The sequence below is a fragment of the Aspergillus niger genome (genome assembly GCF_000002855.4).
Source record: "Aspergillus niger supercontig An18".
In the NCBI taxonomy this organism is placed as follows: Eukaryota; Fungi; Ascomycota; class Eurotiomycetes; order Eurotiales; family Aspergillaceae; genus Aspergillus; species Aspergillus niger.
In genome coordinates this window covers 846153-861607 of record NT_166533.1, presented here as the reverse complement: position 1 = coordinate 861607, position 15455 = coordinate 846153, and the positions used below count along the sequence as shown (strand labels likewise).

Sequence of the window (15455 nt, the reverse complement as noted above, 5' to 3'; positions counted from 1 at the left end):
TCACATCGGAGCCTATCGTTTTGCACTTGCTTACTTATATTCGTTTGCGGCCTGTGTTGTACTTATGCTCGTTTTTTTCCTGGAGGGTTGGTACACCCTCCGGGCTGTTGCAATGACTATTCGGAAATTTGCATCGGAATGCGGCTCACGGGGAGCTGCCTTCTGGGAAGAGGGAGGCTGTGGTTTATTTTCTCTTTGCTTTCTTTCTCATTCGTTTGGGACGAACATCTCTGTGGATCTTTCTTTTTTCCGGAAGAATATATACCAGGCGATGGCATGGTGCCGTAGAGAATCAATCCTCAGTGTGTGTGTGTGGAGTATGAGGGAAAGAGAAAGGGAGAGGTTAGATAGAGTACCTATTGTTATCTGCAAAGGATGGCAGAGCGACCATGTGCATGGACGGAGTTTTAGCTAGCAGCATTTGAATACAAGCATCGGCTTATTTTTAGGATGTTTATCTCCGAGTATACACTAGTTGATACACTTGGGAGGAGGTAACTTTATGGTACAACGTCACTTTCCCCACCGCCTTCCCGCCCACTTGATCATCAATCAATCGGCGTCTCCTCACTTCCTCCGCATCGCTGCTCCAACACCAACCCAGCATTCCTGCAGTGTTGCACTCCCTCCGATGGCTCCTCTCAGGCTATCGCGAGCCAATCCACTGGCCTTCGCCCGCTGGCCCGTCACCCTGATCACCGCCGTCGTCTATCTCGCCTTCCTCATCCCACTGCTTATCGTGCATCATGTCGTCCCCTCGCCTCCAACCGCCAACCCCAACGGTCTCGACCTCACCCAAGCCTGGGCCGATCTCCAAGTCCTAACCGACGGCTTCCACCCCTACAACTCCCGTCGCAACGACGAAGTCCACACCTGGCTCCTGCAACGCATCCACGAGATCCTCGACGCCGCGCCCCCCGCCGACCAGTACCTCTCCGTCGATGAGGAGAAGCCGAAACCCGCCGTCTTCGTCTTCGACGATACGCAATCCAACCTCTCCTTCGTCGGCAACTCCCTGTCAAGCTCCAACACCGCCGTTTACTTCGAGGGCACCAACATCCTCGTCTACATCCGCGGATCGGACGATGATCACGAGAACTGGTGGGAGGAACCCAACGGTGTGCCCTCCGGCAAGGGCGGCGTGCTGGTCAACGCCCACTACGATAGCGTCTCGACGGGATATGGCGCCACCGATGATGGTGTCGGTGTTGTGACTTGCTTGCAGCTGATTCAGTACTTCATGACGCCGGGCCACGCGCCGCGGAGGGGCTTGGTCGTGCTGCTGAATAACGGTGAGGAGGATTATCTGAATGGTGCGCGCGTGTACGGCCAGCATCCGATCTCCAAGTTTCCGCATACCTTTCTCAATCTGGAGGGTGCTGGGGCTGGCGGTCGTGCTATCCTCTTTCGCAGCTCCGATACCGAGGTCACCCGTCCGTATATGAGTTCTAAGTACCCGTTTGGATCGGTGTTGGCGGCGGATGGCTTCGCTACGGGTCTGATTGGTAGTCAGACGGATTATGTGGTGTTTGAGGTGGATTTGGGGCTGCGGGGACTGGATGTTGCGTTTATGGAGCCGAGGGCTAGGTATCATACTGAGCAGGATGATTCGAGGCATACGAGTAAGAGCTCCCTGTGGCATATGTTGTCGGCGGCGGTTGCGACTACCGAGGGGCTGGTCTCGGATAAGAGCGATCAGTTTGAAGGCGCGCCGACGGATGATGCAAAGGTTGCGAGTGGATCGGGGTCGAAGGCTGTGTGGTTCGATCTGTTTGGGACTACCTTTGTTTTGTTTGAATTGCATACGCTGTTTGCGCTGTCGGTGACGCTGCTTGTTGTTGCGCCGCTGGCTCTGCTGGTGACGGGCATTGCGCTCACCCGCGCGGACAAGATGTATCTGTTTAGGACGTCTGCGAAGGCGGATGAGAGCCTGGACTCGGTTCCTCTGCAGGGCCTACGGGGTTTCTTCCGATTTCCGTTCCTGTTTGCGATCCCTACGGCGGTCACTGTTGGTTTGGCGTATCTGGTGACCAAGGTTAACCCGCTGATCATCCACAGCAGCGAGTACGCCGTCTGGAGTATGATGCTGTCTGCCTGGACCTTTCTGGCATGGTTTGTCTCGCGGATGGCTGACTTTGCTCGCCCGACTGCGCTGCACCGCATTTACACCCTGACCTGGATGTTCGTGCTTGCCTGGGTGCTCCTCGTCATTTCCACCGTTTACCAGAACCAACGGGGCCTGGCCGGCAGCTACTCGGTCTTCTTCTTCTTTTCCGGCACCTTCCTCGCGACCTGGATCTCCTACCTAGAGCTCTTCTCCTTGCCGCGAAAGTCAGAGTACGCGAACCAAAACCGGCCGACGTCTCGCCGGGCCAGCAGCTACGGCGGCAGTCGGCTAGGCACAGCGTCAGGCGAAGACCACGAGGAAGACGACCACGACGCCGAAGAGGAAGAGGAGGAGCAGGAGCCCACTGAATCGACCTCCCTGCTCGGAGGCGGCCAGCGCACCACCTTCGCCAACTACGTCCGCGTCGCCGGCGACCATCGCGACTCCGATACCGACCACCACTACTACCCAGGCGTCTACAAGCACGAGCAACGCTGGAGCGCCTCGCTCCCAACCTGGACCTGGACACTGCAATTCCTCCTTATGGCCCCCCTAGTCCTCATCATGGTCGGGCCTCTCGCCCTCCTCCTCACCAGCGCCCTCCACCAAACCGGCCAAGACGGCAGCTCCTCCCTATTCATCTACGTCGCCATCGCAGCCCTAACCACATTCCTCCTCACGCCTCTCCTCCCCTTCATCCACCGCCACACCTACCACCTCCCTGTCTTCCTCCTACTCGTATTCCTCGGCACCCTAATCTACAACCTCGTCGCCTTCCCCTTCTCCCCAACCAACCGCCTCAAACTCTTCTTCATCCAAGACATCGACCTCTCCACCGGCTCCACCACCGCCTCCCTCGCCGGCGTCCAACCCTACGTCCACGCCGCCGCATCCACCCTCCCCAGCACCGCCAACCAAAACATCACCTGCACCGAACACACCACCCGCGGCACCAAATGCGCCTGGCCGGGCCTCGCCCCGCGCGTTGTCCCAGACACGCCATACTCCGACTGGCTCGACTTCACCATCTCCCAGCAACACAACACCACCGATGACAAAGAAGGAGATGAAGATACCCACCACCCAAGGAAAGCCCGCATCACATTATCAGGCCGCAACACCCGCGCCTGCAAACTCCTCTTCGACTCGCCCATCTCTTCTTTCGCCGTCCTCGGCTCATCCACCGACCCCCGCTTCCCGACCTCTTCTCCCCACGGCACGAAAGAAATCCGCCTGTGGAGTAGAGAGTGGGAGAATGAGTGGGTCGTGGATGTTGCTTGGACTACCTCTACGAATGATGATAGTGAAGAAGGAGACGAAGGAGAAGGAAAGTTGAATGGGAAAGCAGTCTGTCTCTGGAGTGACAACAATTCGGCGGGCGTTATCCCGGCTCTAGATGAAGTGAGGCAGTTTGCGCCGTCTTGGGTGGCGGTTAGTAAGGCTGCGGATGGGTTGGTGGAGGGGTGGAAGGGCTTTAGCATCTGAGTCCTTTTATAAATTTTGAGATGGGGTGGTGGGTACCTGTTTCTTTATCTGCGTGTATGAGTGTGTTTTTGTATTTGTTTGTTTGTTGTTTGTTTGTTATTGTTGTTGCTGTCTGCCTAGCTGGCTAGCTTACTTTGTTCTATTGAGCTATTGATTATTTGTGTTGTTTTTGAGGCGATGAGTTTCCATGCGTTGCACCCAATGAGACAATATCTCATTCACCACCATTATTATGTCTCGGTCCTACACTGCTACGATGTATTGGCGTTACGTTACTACCACTTCATCTCATCATCACATCACTACATGTATAAAACCCAGTATGGCATGTAGCAATACAGGTATAATACATTAACTGCGAGCGAATCTGGGTGATAAAAAGTAGTGAACTAGGATACAGGTGTCTGTTGAAGGTAGATGTAGGTAGTAGACAAGAGGTAAAGGAAAAAGAGGAAAGAAAAACAAAATAACAAATCTATCTTCAGTTCAAGGCTGTCCGTCCGTCCAAGTAATAAGAAAAGGTTATCTCGTAGCACTCCGAATCATTCGTTCAATCAATGAGTTAGGTCTTGATAAAAAAGAAAAAAAGAAACACAGGAGTAAGAATGGTAAATAACACAGTAGGTAAAAAAACCAAAAGTCAAGTCAACTCCTCGCCGGCTTCCCTAGTAAGTAGTTTAAACAACACCGTGATAGATGGATGGATAGAATAGTAGGAAAGGAGAGAGAGGTCCTGAACGCCTGTTTTCTTTCTTTTGGTACATGGATGTGTGTGGGGAGGATGATGGAGGGGATGATGTAGGTAATCCTAGCGCTGCTTGTTGCAGATGCTAGGGGATTGTAATGCCCTGAATAGGGAGGGCGGTTGGGGAGGTTGATCATGACTTCATTGTGGCCAGGAACGAGTCCAGATTGTATTCTTCCTGGTATTGGCGGTCGTCCCAGAGCTCGCCGAGGTCGTCTAGCCAGCCCTTCTTGCCCTTTTCTTTGACTTCGCCGTCGATGTCGACCATGTCTACTTCGTTGCCGGCCTGCTCGTTGGGTTTCTCGGCGTTGTCGGCTGTTTCTCCGAGGTTGAAGAGATCCAGGAGTTGGTCGGTGTCCATTGTATTCAGGCCTGCGTTTTGTTGGTTGACCACTGTGGAGGCGACGTCGATCTTGAATCGTTGGAGACTAGAAAGTGGTTAGTATTGGCAAAATCAATCAATTAATGTAGGATCAACTTACTTCAAGATCTTCTCCTCCAGAGTACCGCGTGTGATCAACCGGTACACGTTGACAACCTTCTTCTGACCGATACGGTGAGCACGGTCCATGGCTTGGATATCCTTCTGCGGGTTCCAGTCGTGCTCCACGAAGATAACGGTGTCGGCTCCCGTAAGGTTCAGACCCAAACCACCGACGCTGGTCGTCAAGAGCAGGACATCGTAGCTAGGATCCGAGTTAAAGCGGTTGACAATGTCCTGACGCTTAGTAGCCTCCACGCCACCGTCAAGGCGGAGATACTGAACCGAGGGGAGAAGCTTGCGCAACACCTCGCTTTGCACGATGTCGAGCATCTCCTTCATTTGGCAGAACACTAGGGCTCGGTGTGGGCTCACGTAGCTTGCCCCGGTGCCGAGATCACCTTCAGTGGGTGGGTCGACACCGATGCCACAGTCGAGTAGCAGGTCGCGTAGAGCGCTGAGCTTCGGCGCATGGGACACATCGCGGATATGGGACTGTTTCGTGGTGAGGTATTGCTGGACCTCGTTGTACTGCTTGTGTCCCTCTTTCACGACCAGCGCAGGTGAGTTGCAGAGACGGCGCATGTATTGAAGTGCTTGGAAGATGTGCTCTTTGTCGGATTTCTCAGAGCTACCCAGCTTGTTTGCCAACTCCTTCTGCTCCTTCTTGGTAAAGTCCTCGAAAAGTCTCTTTTGGAGGTCACTAGGGTCACAGTAGTAGTTCTGAATGATCTTAGGCGGTAGATCGTTTAGAACCTCCTCCTTCAGGCGACGAAGCAAGAACGGGAGCACCTGCTTGTGCAAGGCCTCAATAGCAAGAGCGCCGGCCTCTTGTTCCTTGGAAGACGATTTGCTTAAGCGACTAGCCGCGATGGGCTTGGCGAATCGATCCAAGAAGACCTTCTCTGTACCAAGGAATCCGGGCATAAGGAAATCGAAGAGCGACCAGAGTTCCAGGACATTGTTTTGAATCGGGGTACCAGAGAGGATCAGCCGGTGGTTGCTCGCAATCCGCTTAACCGCGACGGTGACCTTGGCCTTGGGGTTTTTGATGAGGTGTCCTTCATCCAACACGCAGTAGTTCCAACTGATCGGTCGAAGAACGTCATTGTCGTTCCGGCAGATGTCGTAAGAAGTCACAACGATATCGGCATCTGCCAAGTTGGCCTGCAGCTTTGCGCGTTCTACCGGAGGACCAACATAAGCGACGCAGTTCAGGAACGGGGCGTATTGTTTAACCTCCTGCTGCCAGTGACCGGAAAGAGACGGGGGGCAGACGATCAAAGACGGAAGCTTCCGAACCTCCGCTGATTGGGTCCGCGCATACTCCTCCGCACGGAGATGATGGTCACTTGCGACAATGCAGATTGTCTGCAGAGTCTTACCAAGACCCATATCATCACAAAGAATACCATGCAGGTTGTAACGGTTGAGGAAAGCAAGCCAGTTAACACCCTCTTGCTGATAGGGCCGAAGCTCAGCCTTGATTGCGACTGGCAGCTGAAACTCTTCTACCTTGCGGACATCCAGCATCTGAGACATGAACTTCCTTTCCCGGTCTCGTCCCTTGAGCAACTCCTCAGATAGGCCTGGCGGATCGGGAATGCCAGCTTCCAGGGGAACAAGCTTTACCAACGTGGCAAAAGAGGTTGTAGCCAAGAGGCGCACGTCATTATCCGAGTCGCTCATCCGCCCCAAAACCGGCACCACGAGGAAGATGACATACGGAAGGATTCCGTCCTCCATCACATGGATCAGGTGGTAGATGCACTCCACAGCTCCCTGGCGGTGGTGAACATCCAAAGGATCATTAATGGTCGGCAGTACCTTCTCGACCAACATGGTCATACCCTCAACAGTAATGACACTGCAGACGGTTGCAAAGCACTTGGCGGCGGCATATCGAATGACTGAAAGCCGGCACTGCAGAGCCTTGACAATGAGAGGCATGAGCCCGATAATCCAAGGATGGAGACCCTTATCGAACTTCGGCAGCAGAGCGCGCAGTGTTGACAGGCCATCCACAACCTCCTGGCCCAACTCGTTGTCAGGGTTGAGGATATCTTGGGGAAGATCGCTGGAAAGAGCCTCTTTTAATGACCGCTCTACCAAGATTGCAAGGTTGGGAACCTTCTCCAGAAGCTGGGATCCGAACTTGACAGCCAATTGCTCGAGGGCTTCCTTGGCACCACGGCGCATGATTCTCGCCTCCTTCGCCTCTTTCTCGAACTTCGCTGCATCCGGATGGTCGCGCCTGTCCTCTTCCTTGCGCAGAGACAGGATGGACTTCTCCAGAGTCGCGTTATGGTGAAACTCGGGCGTCTCAGAAGTGTCCACACAGCAATACTTGACCAGATTGCCAATGACCTTGTCGACGGGGCCTCGTTTGGTAGCAGTGGTGTAATATTCAACCAGAAAAGCAATCGCTGTGGCAGAGCGCTGTTGCAGTTCCGCATTCTCTTCCTTCTTGATGCTATCCATCATGCCCTTGATAATATGGCTTGGCTTCTTGGGAATGTCGTGCAATGCCACCAACGCACCCGCGGCGGCAGCCCGCACACGCAGATCCCTTTGCTCCCGGACACTTCTCGCTTCCTCAATGGCGCTTTCTGCGGTCGCACGGGTGTCATTCAAAACTTGGAGAGCGGTGATACGCTGGGCTGGGGCCAGACCCTTCTTCAGCCGCTCAAAATCGGGCCCAGCAACCTTTTCGGCGTCGGCAAGAGAGAACGCACTGGGCCCGGCCTGTTCTTCTCCTTGGACAACGACCGCCAGAGTGGGTAGTCGAGATCCAGGAACATGAGCGTGGTCTTTGAACGCATAGAGTAGCGAGTGGCACTGTGCGCGGGCGACCTGTAGGTAGCATGCAATGTCGCTGTACCACAAGGGGCGTTCGCCTTCGATGATTGGGCGTAATTGCTCAGTCAAAGTGGAAGCGTACTTGCTGCCAGGTCCAGAGATCCTAGCGTACTCCTCCACTATCATGGCTGTCGACAATTGTGACGTTGACGCCGTATGCCTGAGACCCGCCAAGATGGTCTGCCACAGACTAGGAAGTTCATTCTTATCCCAGAGGAAGAGCAACTTGCCAAGTGCTCTGGCCGCGTAGATCTTCGATCTCAGCATTGTATCTGCGCCAACCAGATCAATATCTCCCTGGAGCATGTGCCCATCTACATTATGAGCTGAAGGCGGCGGCGCTTCTTTCTTTTCCGCTTTCCGCCCACGCTTCTTCGGTCCATCGGTAGCGGCATTGTTCGAACTGGGCGAGGATTTTGCGGGAGCCGCGGCGCTATTTGGGAAAGGCACCCCAGATGGCTTGATGAAGAGTGAGGCGTCCATAGGAAGAGGATATCTCGGGACACCGAATGGCGACATTGTGAGGGTGATGAGCGGTTCGATGTAGCTCAGGAGGTCGCCCTCAGCCTTGAACAACCCCCGAGATTCCAAAGAATTCAACAGTTCCGACCACACTTGAAGCGAAAGCTTAAGCACCCCTTCATTTCGTTCCACCAACAAGTTCTGAAAGATCAAGCGCAGTGCTTTTCCATTCACCCATTCGTTGGTACCTTCACCCTCCAGCTGCAGGAAGGTCATCAGGGCACGAAGGACTGCCGAGCGAACGCTGGTGATCGTATGGCGCAAGAACGGGTAGAGACGAGGCACAAGATTTCCAAACGACGAGTCTGGATCAACAGCCGCGTTCGCCTTCATGGCATCCAGGACCTCGCGGAAAGTACACAGCTTCGCCAAAAGATCCATGACTGAGCCGGTACTGGCACTTAGGTCATCCTGTAGATTTGAAAGACAGTCCCAAACAATGTTCATGAGGCTGCCTAGCGTGGACTGCCTGGACGCGACAAACTCCTCCGCCATGGGAACAAGCGTCGCCGCACTCACGGCACGAACATCGTCGTCATAGTCACCCAGCCCTTTCATTACCGCCTCTAATACACCATCCATCAAACTCCGATCCTTGATCAGAATGTCTTTCCGAACAGCCACCAGATACCTCAGCCCGATCATGCCACCGTGACACACCTCCCAAATGGGACGCTCTAAGCCCAGGTCATTCTGCATGACGATCCGGTAGAGGCACTTGTAAACAGCCACTACGGACCGAGAGGGGAGCTGTGACAGAAGGGCACCCAACGTCTGACCCACTGTTTCTCGGATGGGAGCCACGACATTGTCGGAGATGTAGTCACCGAAACGGTCGAGCATCAGGACACAGAGAAGACGACAAGCCAGATCATCCAGCCATTTACGGTTTAGCACATCATTCTCTGGCCTGCTTTTGCCTCGTAAGCGCCCAGCTCCAGCACCCTGAACACGGATGACCTCTCGAAGGGCCATCGCAGCCCCATGACGAACCTCCCAGTTAGGATCAAAAATGTCCATCGTGAGGATTTCGCACATAGGATCATACGGCCACGAATTGCTAGGCCCTTCATCTGGAGTTTCCGGCTGGATAAAGGGCTTTTCTGGGGCGGTTGATCCTTTGAACTCCGAGACGATCTTTTGGTCGTCGTCGCCTGACGATCTTTCCAGGGAGAAATAGTCTTGCTTCGAGTCGCCATTCTTCTCTTCGCCGTTTTCTGCCTTGATGGGGTGGGGGGTCGTAGCCGACGGGGTGGTGACATTATCCGAGGGCCTCCGCGTCGACAAATCCACGACACGGACCTTGTTAGCTCCCATTCTCGCGCTCTGCTTGTTTTTCCGCTTGAGCTGGTTCAATTGCCGCTTACTCAACCCAGCCTCTTCTCCGTTAGCACTTTCCATGGGAGATGCCAGCGGTGGCGCAGAGTTGTGGTGGTTCGTTTCTTTATGAGGGGCCTCATCCTTGATACCGGGTGTCTTCAAGACGAGATCATTGTCGTCGATCAAGTCTTCCTCGATATACTCCCCGGCCAGTCCTAGACGGGAGGTCAAAGTCTTCTTTTGATGCTGCAACCGGGAGACCGGATCCATCGCGGCTAGCGAATACTCATACTCCTTACCCGCACTACCCAGTAGCCGCTTGCCGTACTTGAGGATCGAAGCCAAGTCCAGGGTCTCGAGCTGGAGGAGGGAATCGCTGGGGGAAGAGGGTTGCTCTTCCTCCGACTTGATCTCTACCTCATCCTCGTCGAGCTTCTTGATCGTTTCACCATCTTCCTCATTGGGATCGAAGGTGTCGGCATTGGCCACGATCAAACCGATCGCCTTGGCGGCGGCTGTTCGGGTGTCCCATGACTTGGACTTGAGATAGGGCAAAATGCGCCCGAGCAGGTTGAACAGCTCATCAGGATGCTGTTTCTGAACATCTGCAAGCTGCTGGGCTGCTGTGTTCCGGATGAGAGGTGTGCTGCCCGTCTCGAGTAACCTATAGAGGAAATCATTGGTCAGTGCATTCATCCCGGCTGCGGGCTGCTGGCGTGGTAATACTCACGTGACGAGCCGGTCGAGTCTAGTGCGGCGCAGTTAGCGTCATGTACCAAACGGATGCGGAATGGGCGGGACGGCAGATGGAAACTTACCTGGAGGACATGGCTGGCTGGCTGTCACTCCTCGGAACTTTGAGGAACGAATTATTTCACAAATAAAATAGTTCAAAATCCGCAAGGGAAAGGGGTATCAGCAGAGAATAACATAAAACGAAAATGTATAACGTGGTGTTCGCAAATGATCCACAAGATTAGAAGACAAGTAATTCACCACACCCCCACGGCACCTCTCTAGAATTATTAGGTATGGTAAGGTATGGTAAAGAAGAGGGAGTAGTAAGGGAAGAGAGGAGAGGAGTGAGAGGAGAGTAAAGTGGGCGAAAGAGGTAAGGTATGTAAAATATACAAGACCGTTACACCCACGTCACAGCCATCGAGAAGCGTCGAAGCGTGACTAATTAAGCAGAGCTGGACAGTTTCTGAAGGGCGATCGGGAAACAGAAGTGGAGATCACGGCTTAGTAGAAGAAACGCGGGTATTGTATTGCTGATCGGGGGAAGGGCGGTTTGGACGTGACGCGGACCAGGGCGATATTACTTTTTAAGTATGGTCAAGTAATGAATCATAAAACAAGTCACGAAGGGAAAATTCCCGGATGGCAAAACGGGAAAGCGACAAATAAAAATCGCGAATGACCAGCAGATAAATGGAATCGGATCGACAGGGAGTGAAGGGGGGTGGTGCGTTGCTGGAATGAAGGTGATGGTGGTGGTGGTGGTGAACGGGAGCAAGCCTTGTTTGGCCTGCAAAGTAAATGCGCAGGAGTATCAACAAGTCGTCCTCCGGTCCTGCTTTGCCTCCCCTCGAGGTCACGCAGCCTGTTTATATCATTGGGGGCATCTTTGGCTGGGCGCGCCTACCCATACTTGGGCCCTGCGCGCTAGCCTGCCTCGGGGTTAGCGCCCCCCACTCCCGTAAAGGTTTTCTACCAGTCACGTGATTCCTCCCTGCGCCAAACCGCCGCTTGGATCGACAGGCGCGAAATTGCTGCGCTGCGATTTCTTCCCATCTGGAGTCCGTCCCCCCCAGCTGTCTTGTCTGTTCTGCCCATGAGGCTGACCGGCCGGTTTGATCCACGGAATTTTGCGCCGCCCGGGATACCCTGGCGGCTGAACTCGCCAGCTTTAACCCTCCTGTCCTCTCAGCTTCTTCCCATTATTTTCTTACTCCGATTGATGAGTAGCACGCAGCACACAGCACAGCTGAGGTTACCTCCATTCGTGTGCGCAATGTAAAATACAAAAGATAAAAATATAAAAATATAAAAAAACACTACTCCATACTTGTAGCGGTATTCCCCTTGTCTTTTCCTTGTACGCCGTCTGCCTACGCATTACCGACGTAGTACTACTAGATAGCTACTAGTTCGTTAGCAGCAAGATAAAATTACCTTCTCATCAAGTCCGCCATGCGAGCTTGTTTCGATCGCCCACCAACAGCGCCAAGAAATGCTAGATGGCCTCCTTCAGTTTCGGAATCCGGTCGTCCCCCAAAGCAGTGTTTCTCTCTCGGCGGTGATTCCCTCTCCTCTTGCTGTGACAAGGTTCTTGACAGTTACCTGAATGCTGGTAACTCCGTAGTTACCAACCAACCAACTACTACTTACTAGTTCAATTCTTCCCAAGCTGTCATTTGGCGCGAAGATGACGTTGGTCAATCCCGCCAATCAGATAGTCCGTATTTCAAGTGCAACCTATTGAGAAAAATATAGATCACATACTACTAGTCCTTCCACTACTTCACGTCTAGACGCGAACTATTCACTCCGACAGTCTATCCAACCTTTGTTGATCCTAGTCAATGGCAGGTTATTGTTTCATTCAATCAATAAACTAATGTCATCCAAACTTGAAAATAACGTGACCTAGTAGTGGTATTGAATTTTGGTTTCATGGCGGCATGTAGATCCTGAGGCCGAAATATATATTCACTGTGTTCGCTACTATATATCCCCGCATATGTTGCCAGCGGTTTCACCATGACCTTGGAAACACCACCAGAACTTACAGACACCCTTTCCCTCACATTTCAATCAACAGATTTGCAAAAAAGTACCAAATGAAGCCGCTGTTGGAGCTACACTACTACCAGTAGCTATCATTTGCAAAGCATCGGAAGCTGGGGTGGACTCTGCTGCTCCCAAACCACCGATACCTGTCATGTCCTACAGGGCTTACTCGACCGATCAGATATCCGACCCTGCATCATATCGCAGCAAGGACCCCAAAATTGATCAATGAAACTGTCCATTTCTATACATCGAAGGACTCCACAGGGGTAAATAGGAAAAACAGCATAGCTTTAGTGACAATGGAAAAAATCAATACGTATTCGCACCAGATATGCGCATATCATCCCTCAAGCCTTGGCCAAAAATGCCGCTGCTTCCTCCTCTTTCCCTAGCAGTCCCAGACTGCGAATCTGTTCCGCCTTGGGCGCGTTTTCACGGGGGGTGGCGGCCTCAGCCTTGCGGTAGGCGGCCTGCATCTTCATCGTGCGGAGAGCCTATGCGTCGAAGGGGGCATTGTTAGCAAGCCGATCCGAAAAATTTAAGCACGAACATGATCGCATAAGGATAGACAGATAGGCGTACCTCCTTCTTGTGGTGCAGGCACTCGTAGTAATCCTCCAGAGCGGGCACGCACTTCTTCTTGCCAGCTTCACCCTCTCCACCATTGACGACGTAGCAACCGAGAACCTCCTGCCAGAAGTTGTAGCAGCGGGAAGGACCTGCACAGAGCGATTGAGATTAGCCGGGAATGTCCGCGGGAGAGTGACACGGCGGACGCCCAGTGTAGGCCACCCCGGGAATTCTGGCCGTCAATGAACCTTAACGGCAAAGAATAGATAGACGTACCGCCGTTGTTACCGAAGCCGGAAGCCATTGTGAGTGAGTGTGGTGGGTAAGGACGGGGGGAGCGAGACGAGGGGATTAGGATAGCGAGGGAGCGGAGGTGAGGATCGCGATTGAGGTTCTTCTTCCCTCGCCGATGATTCGCCTGTTCCGCCTTCCGCCCCGGCCCTGGCCCGTGCACCTGACGTCTTTGTGTCTCCCGAACACATCACCCTCTTCCATCATGCTCTCTCTGCTGCTCCCCGTTCAGACGTCATGGCGGTCCTTCAAGGGCTCTCAGGTGCTCATGCGATTCTTCTAGCGACTCATCTCTGTGCCACCGGCAATGTGGTTGCTCTCCCGCACTTGCAGGCAAAGTTCCCTGCCCATCTCCCGCTCGAGCGTGTCTTGCGCATCATCTTGACCTTTCTGCCCGAGAGCACAGAGCCGAGCTCTTACACACCAGTGCTGCAGGCGCTGGTAGATGGCCAACTACCTGAAGCCGGTGGTGCTGGCATCGATACCACCTCTGTTAAAGACCTGCCCGCGGCGATCGTGAGGAAACGTGTACGGAAGATTCGTTTACTACCATTACAGTATCCAGGCGACGAGGACAGCCAGGACCCCTCTGACCTCCTAACCAAATTCCTCATTCACCGGGCCCATCGCATCGACTTAGAAACCGCTCTTCAACCTCTCGTCCTCGATCTTCTCCTCCCCTTCTACCAACGCTCAGAAGTATTACGCACATGGTTGATCTCCAGTCTCTTACCGCTACTCCGATTGAACTACGAGTATTACCCCAGCCAAGACGAAACTTTTTCCCTGGATATCCTGGAGTCGATGGACAACAGTATTGCGGTCAACGTTCTTCTTTCGATGACTGGTGCGACAAAGAGCAGCATGGACTTGGTACGAAATCTACGCGGCCTTGTGGGTGCTTGGATGTATGGTAGCAACCGTTCCAAAAGACGGAGACTCAATGAAGCGATGCAAGAGACGTCGATTGTTCTGCCTCAGGATGAAGCGCAACCAAAAACCCCTTCAGGTGTCGGGTGGCAGCAAGTCAATGAGTGGCTGCTGGCACGAAGCCTCGTTGATCATGAGAGTGCGGTAAACGCCTTCGTCAATTGGGACGGGCCTGAGGATGTCGATCTAGGTGGATATGCTGAAGACAAGGAAGGTTTGTCGGATGATGAGCTGCAAGACTTGCGCAGGAGGTATGGACAGACTGGGCTTGCTGTCGTATATGCGAACTCTGATCCTAGCCCTCCGGCGCTGGACGGTTCCGTTCGAATTCTCGCGCGCATTGCGGAGTTCCTAAAGCTCGAAGAACACTCGTTCCTTTCGCCGGACAACTCAGAATTCCCCGACGTGAAATTCGATCCAGTGCCGATTTCGTCGGCATCAAGGGTATCCCTGCTGCAGAATGCCCTGCTGGTGGCCTCAAACCCTCTTACGCGCCCTTCTGCCTCGTCAATATCCTTCCTTAGTGGTATCTGCCTCTCTCTTCGGATACTGAACGATTTAGGCCACCCGACTCCATGCAGGACAGCGGCAAACATCTGTCTCCTCAATAATCAGGAAACACAGCTGTTCGAATTGCGCAGTGTAATAGCCTCTGTCGTAAGACAAGCAAGATCGGGTCATGACTGGAGCAAGACTCGCCAACAATTGCTATGGCTGCGTGACTGGCAAGCTGATCACACGGAAAACACCAGCGATCGTCCCGACTACCATGGTCTCTTTTGGAGAGTTCCGCAGGACGTCGTCGAAACAGAAATATTGAAAGCGTTGCTTGAAGCCAAAGGTGAGCTCGGAGATCACCTCTGTTATTCGGCCTTTACTGACAACAATAGAATACCATCTTGCTGTGAGCATCTACATTGTCTCTGGGTCAACTTTGAGCTCTACACAGGTTGAAGAAGCCGTCAAGGAGGCCATCTTCACAGCCTACGACAACGCGAGCAACGGAAATAGGACCAGGGGCGGGATGAAGCGAGCATACGACATGTAAGCCAAGAGCATAAACGCCCATCGCCTGGAATTGATACTGACATCCTGCAGTCTACAAGCTTTTCAACCTCACTTCTCAGATTCTGCCTCCTTCAAGCAGATCCAAGCCCTCATATCCGCCACGCACGCCCTGTCTTTCTACTCCCTTACTTTGCAGCACGGCGTCCCTTTCCAGCCAGTCAGCATCCGCGTCCACCCCGACCCTCTCTCCCTGATCGAGAAAGTTCTCGACCAGAACCCTAAGAGCTACACCAAACTGGACGACTTATTAGCCATTGGCCGGAACCTTGTTTTAGCAGGTG

General features: G+C 53.3%; 3 protein-coding genes across 3 annotated transcripts; 2 read left to right on the top strand and 1 right to left on the bottom strand.

Moving 5' to 3' along the window:
- Positions 1–631: 631 nt before the first annotated feature.
- Positions 632–3592, top strand: An18g03780 (uncharacterized protein; the record flags this gene model as incomplete). Its single annotated transcript, XM_001398800.3, has 1 exon — positions 632–3592. The coding sequence occupies one exon, from the start codon at positions 632–634 to the stop codon at positions 3590–3592; it is 2961 nt and encodes a 986-aa protein (XP_001398837.1).
- Positions 3593–4470: 878 nt separating this feature from the next.
- An18g03770 (uncharacterized protein) lies at positions 4471–10348 on the bottom strand (the record flags this gene model as incomplete). Its single annotated transcript, XM_001398799.1, has 4 exons — positions 4471–4765; positions 4820–10183; positions 10250–10267; positions 10338–10348. 4 exons carry the CDS (start codon positions 10346–10348, stop codon positions 4471–4473), a joined length of 5688 nt encoding a protein of 1895 aa, XP_001398836.1.
- Positions 10349–12679: 2331 nt separating this feature from the next.
- On the top strand, positions 12680–15452 carry An18g03760 (uncharacterized protein; the record flags this gene model as incomplete). Its single annotated transcript, XM_059745738.1, has 5 exons — positions 12680–12776; positions 13152–13190; positions 13277–14947; positions 14997–15150; positions 15205–15452. Coding segments are annotated over 5 exons (2209 nt in total), but the record flags the coding sequence as incomplete, so codon positions are not given.
- Positions 15453–15455: the final 3 nt, after the last annotated feature.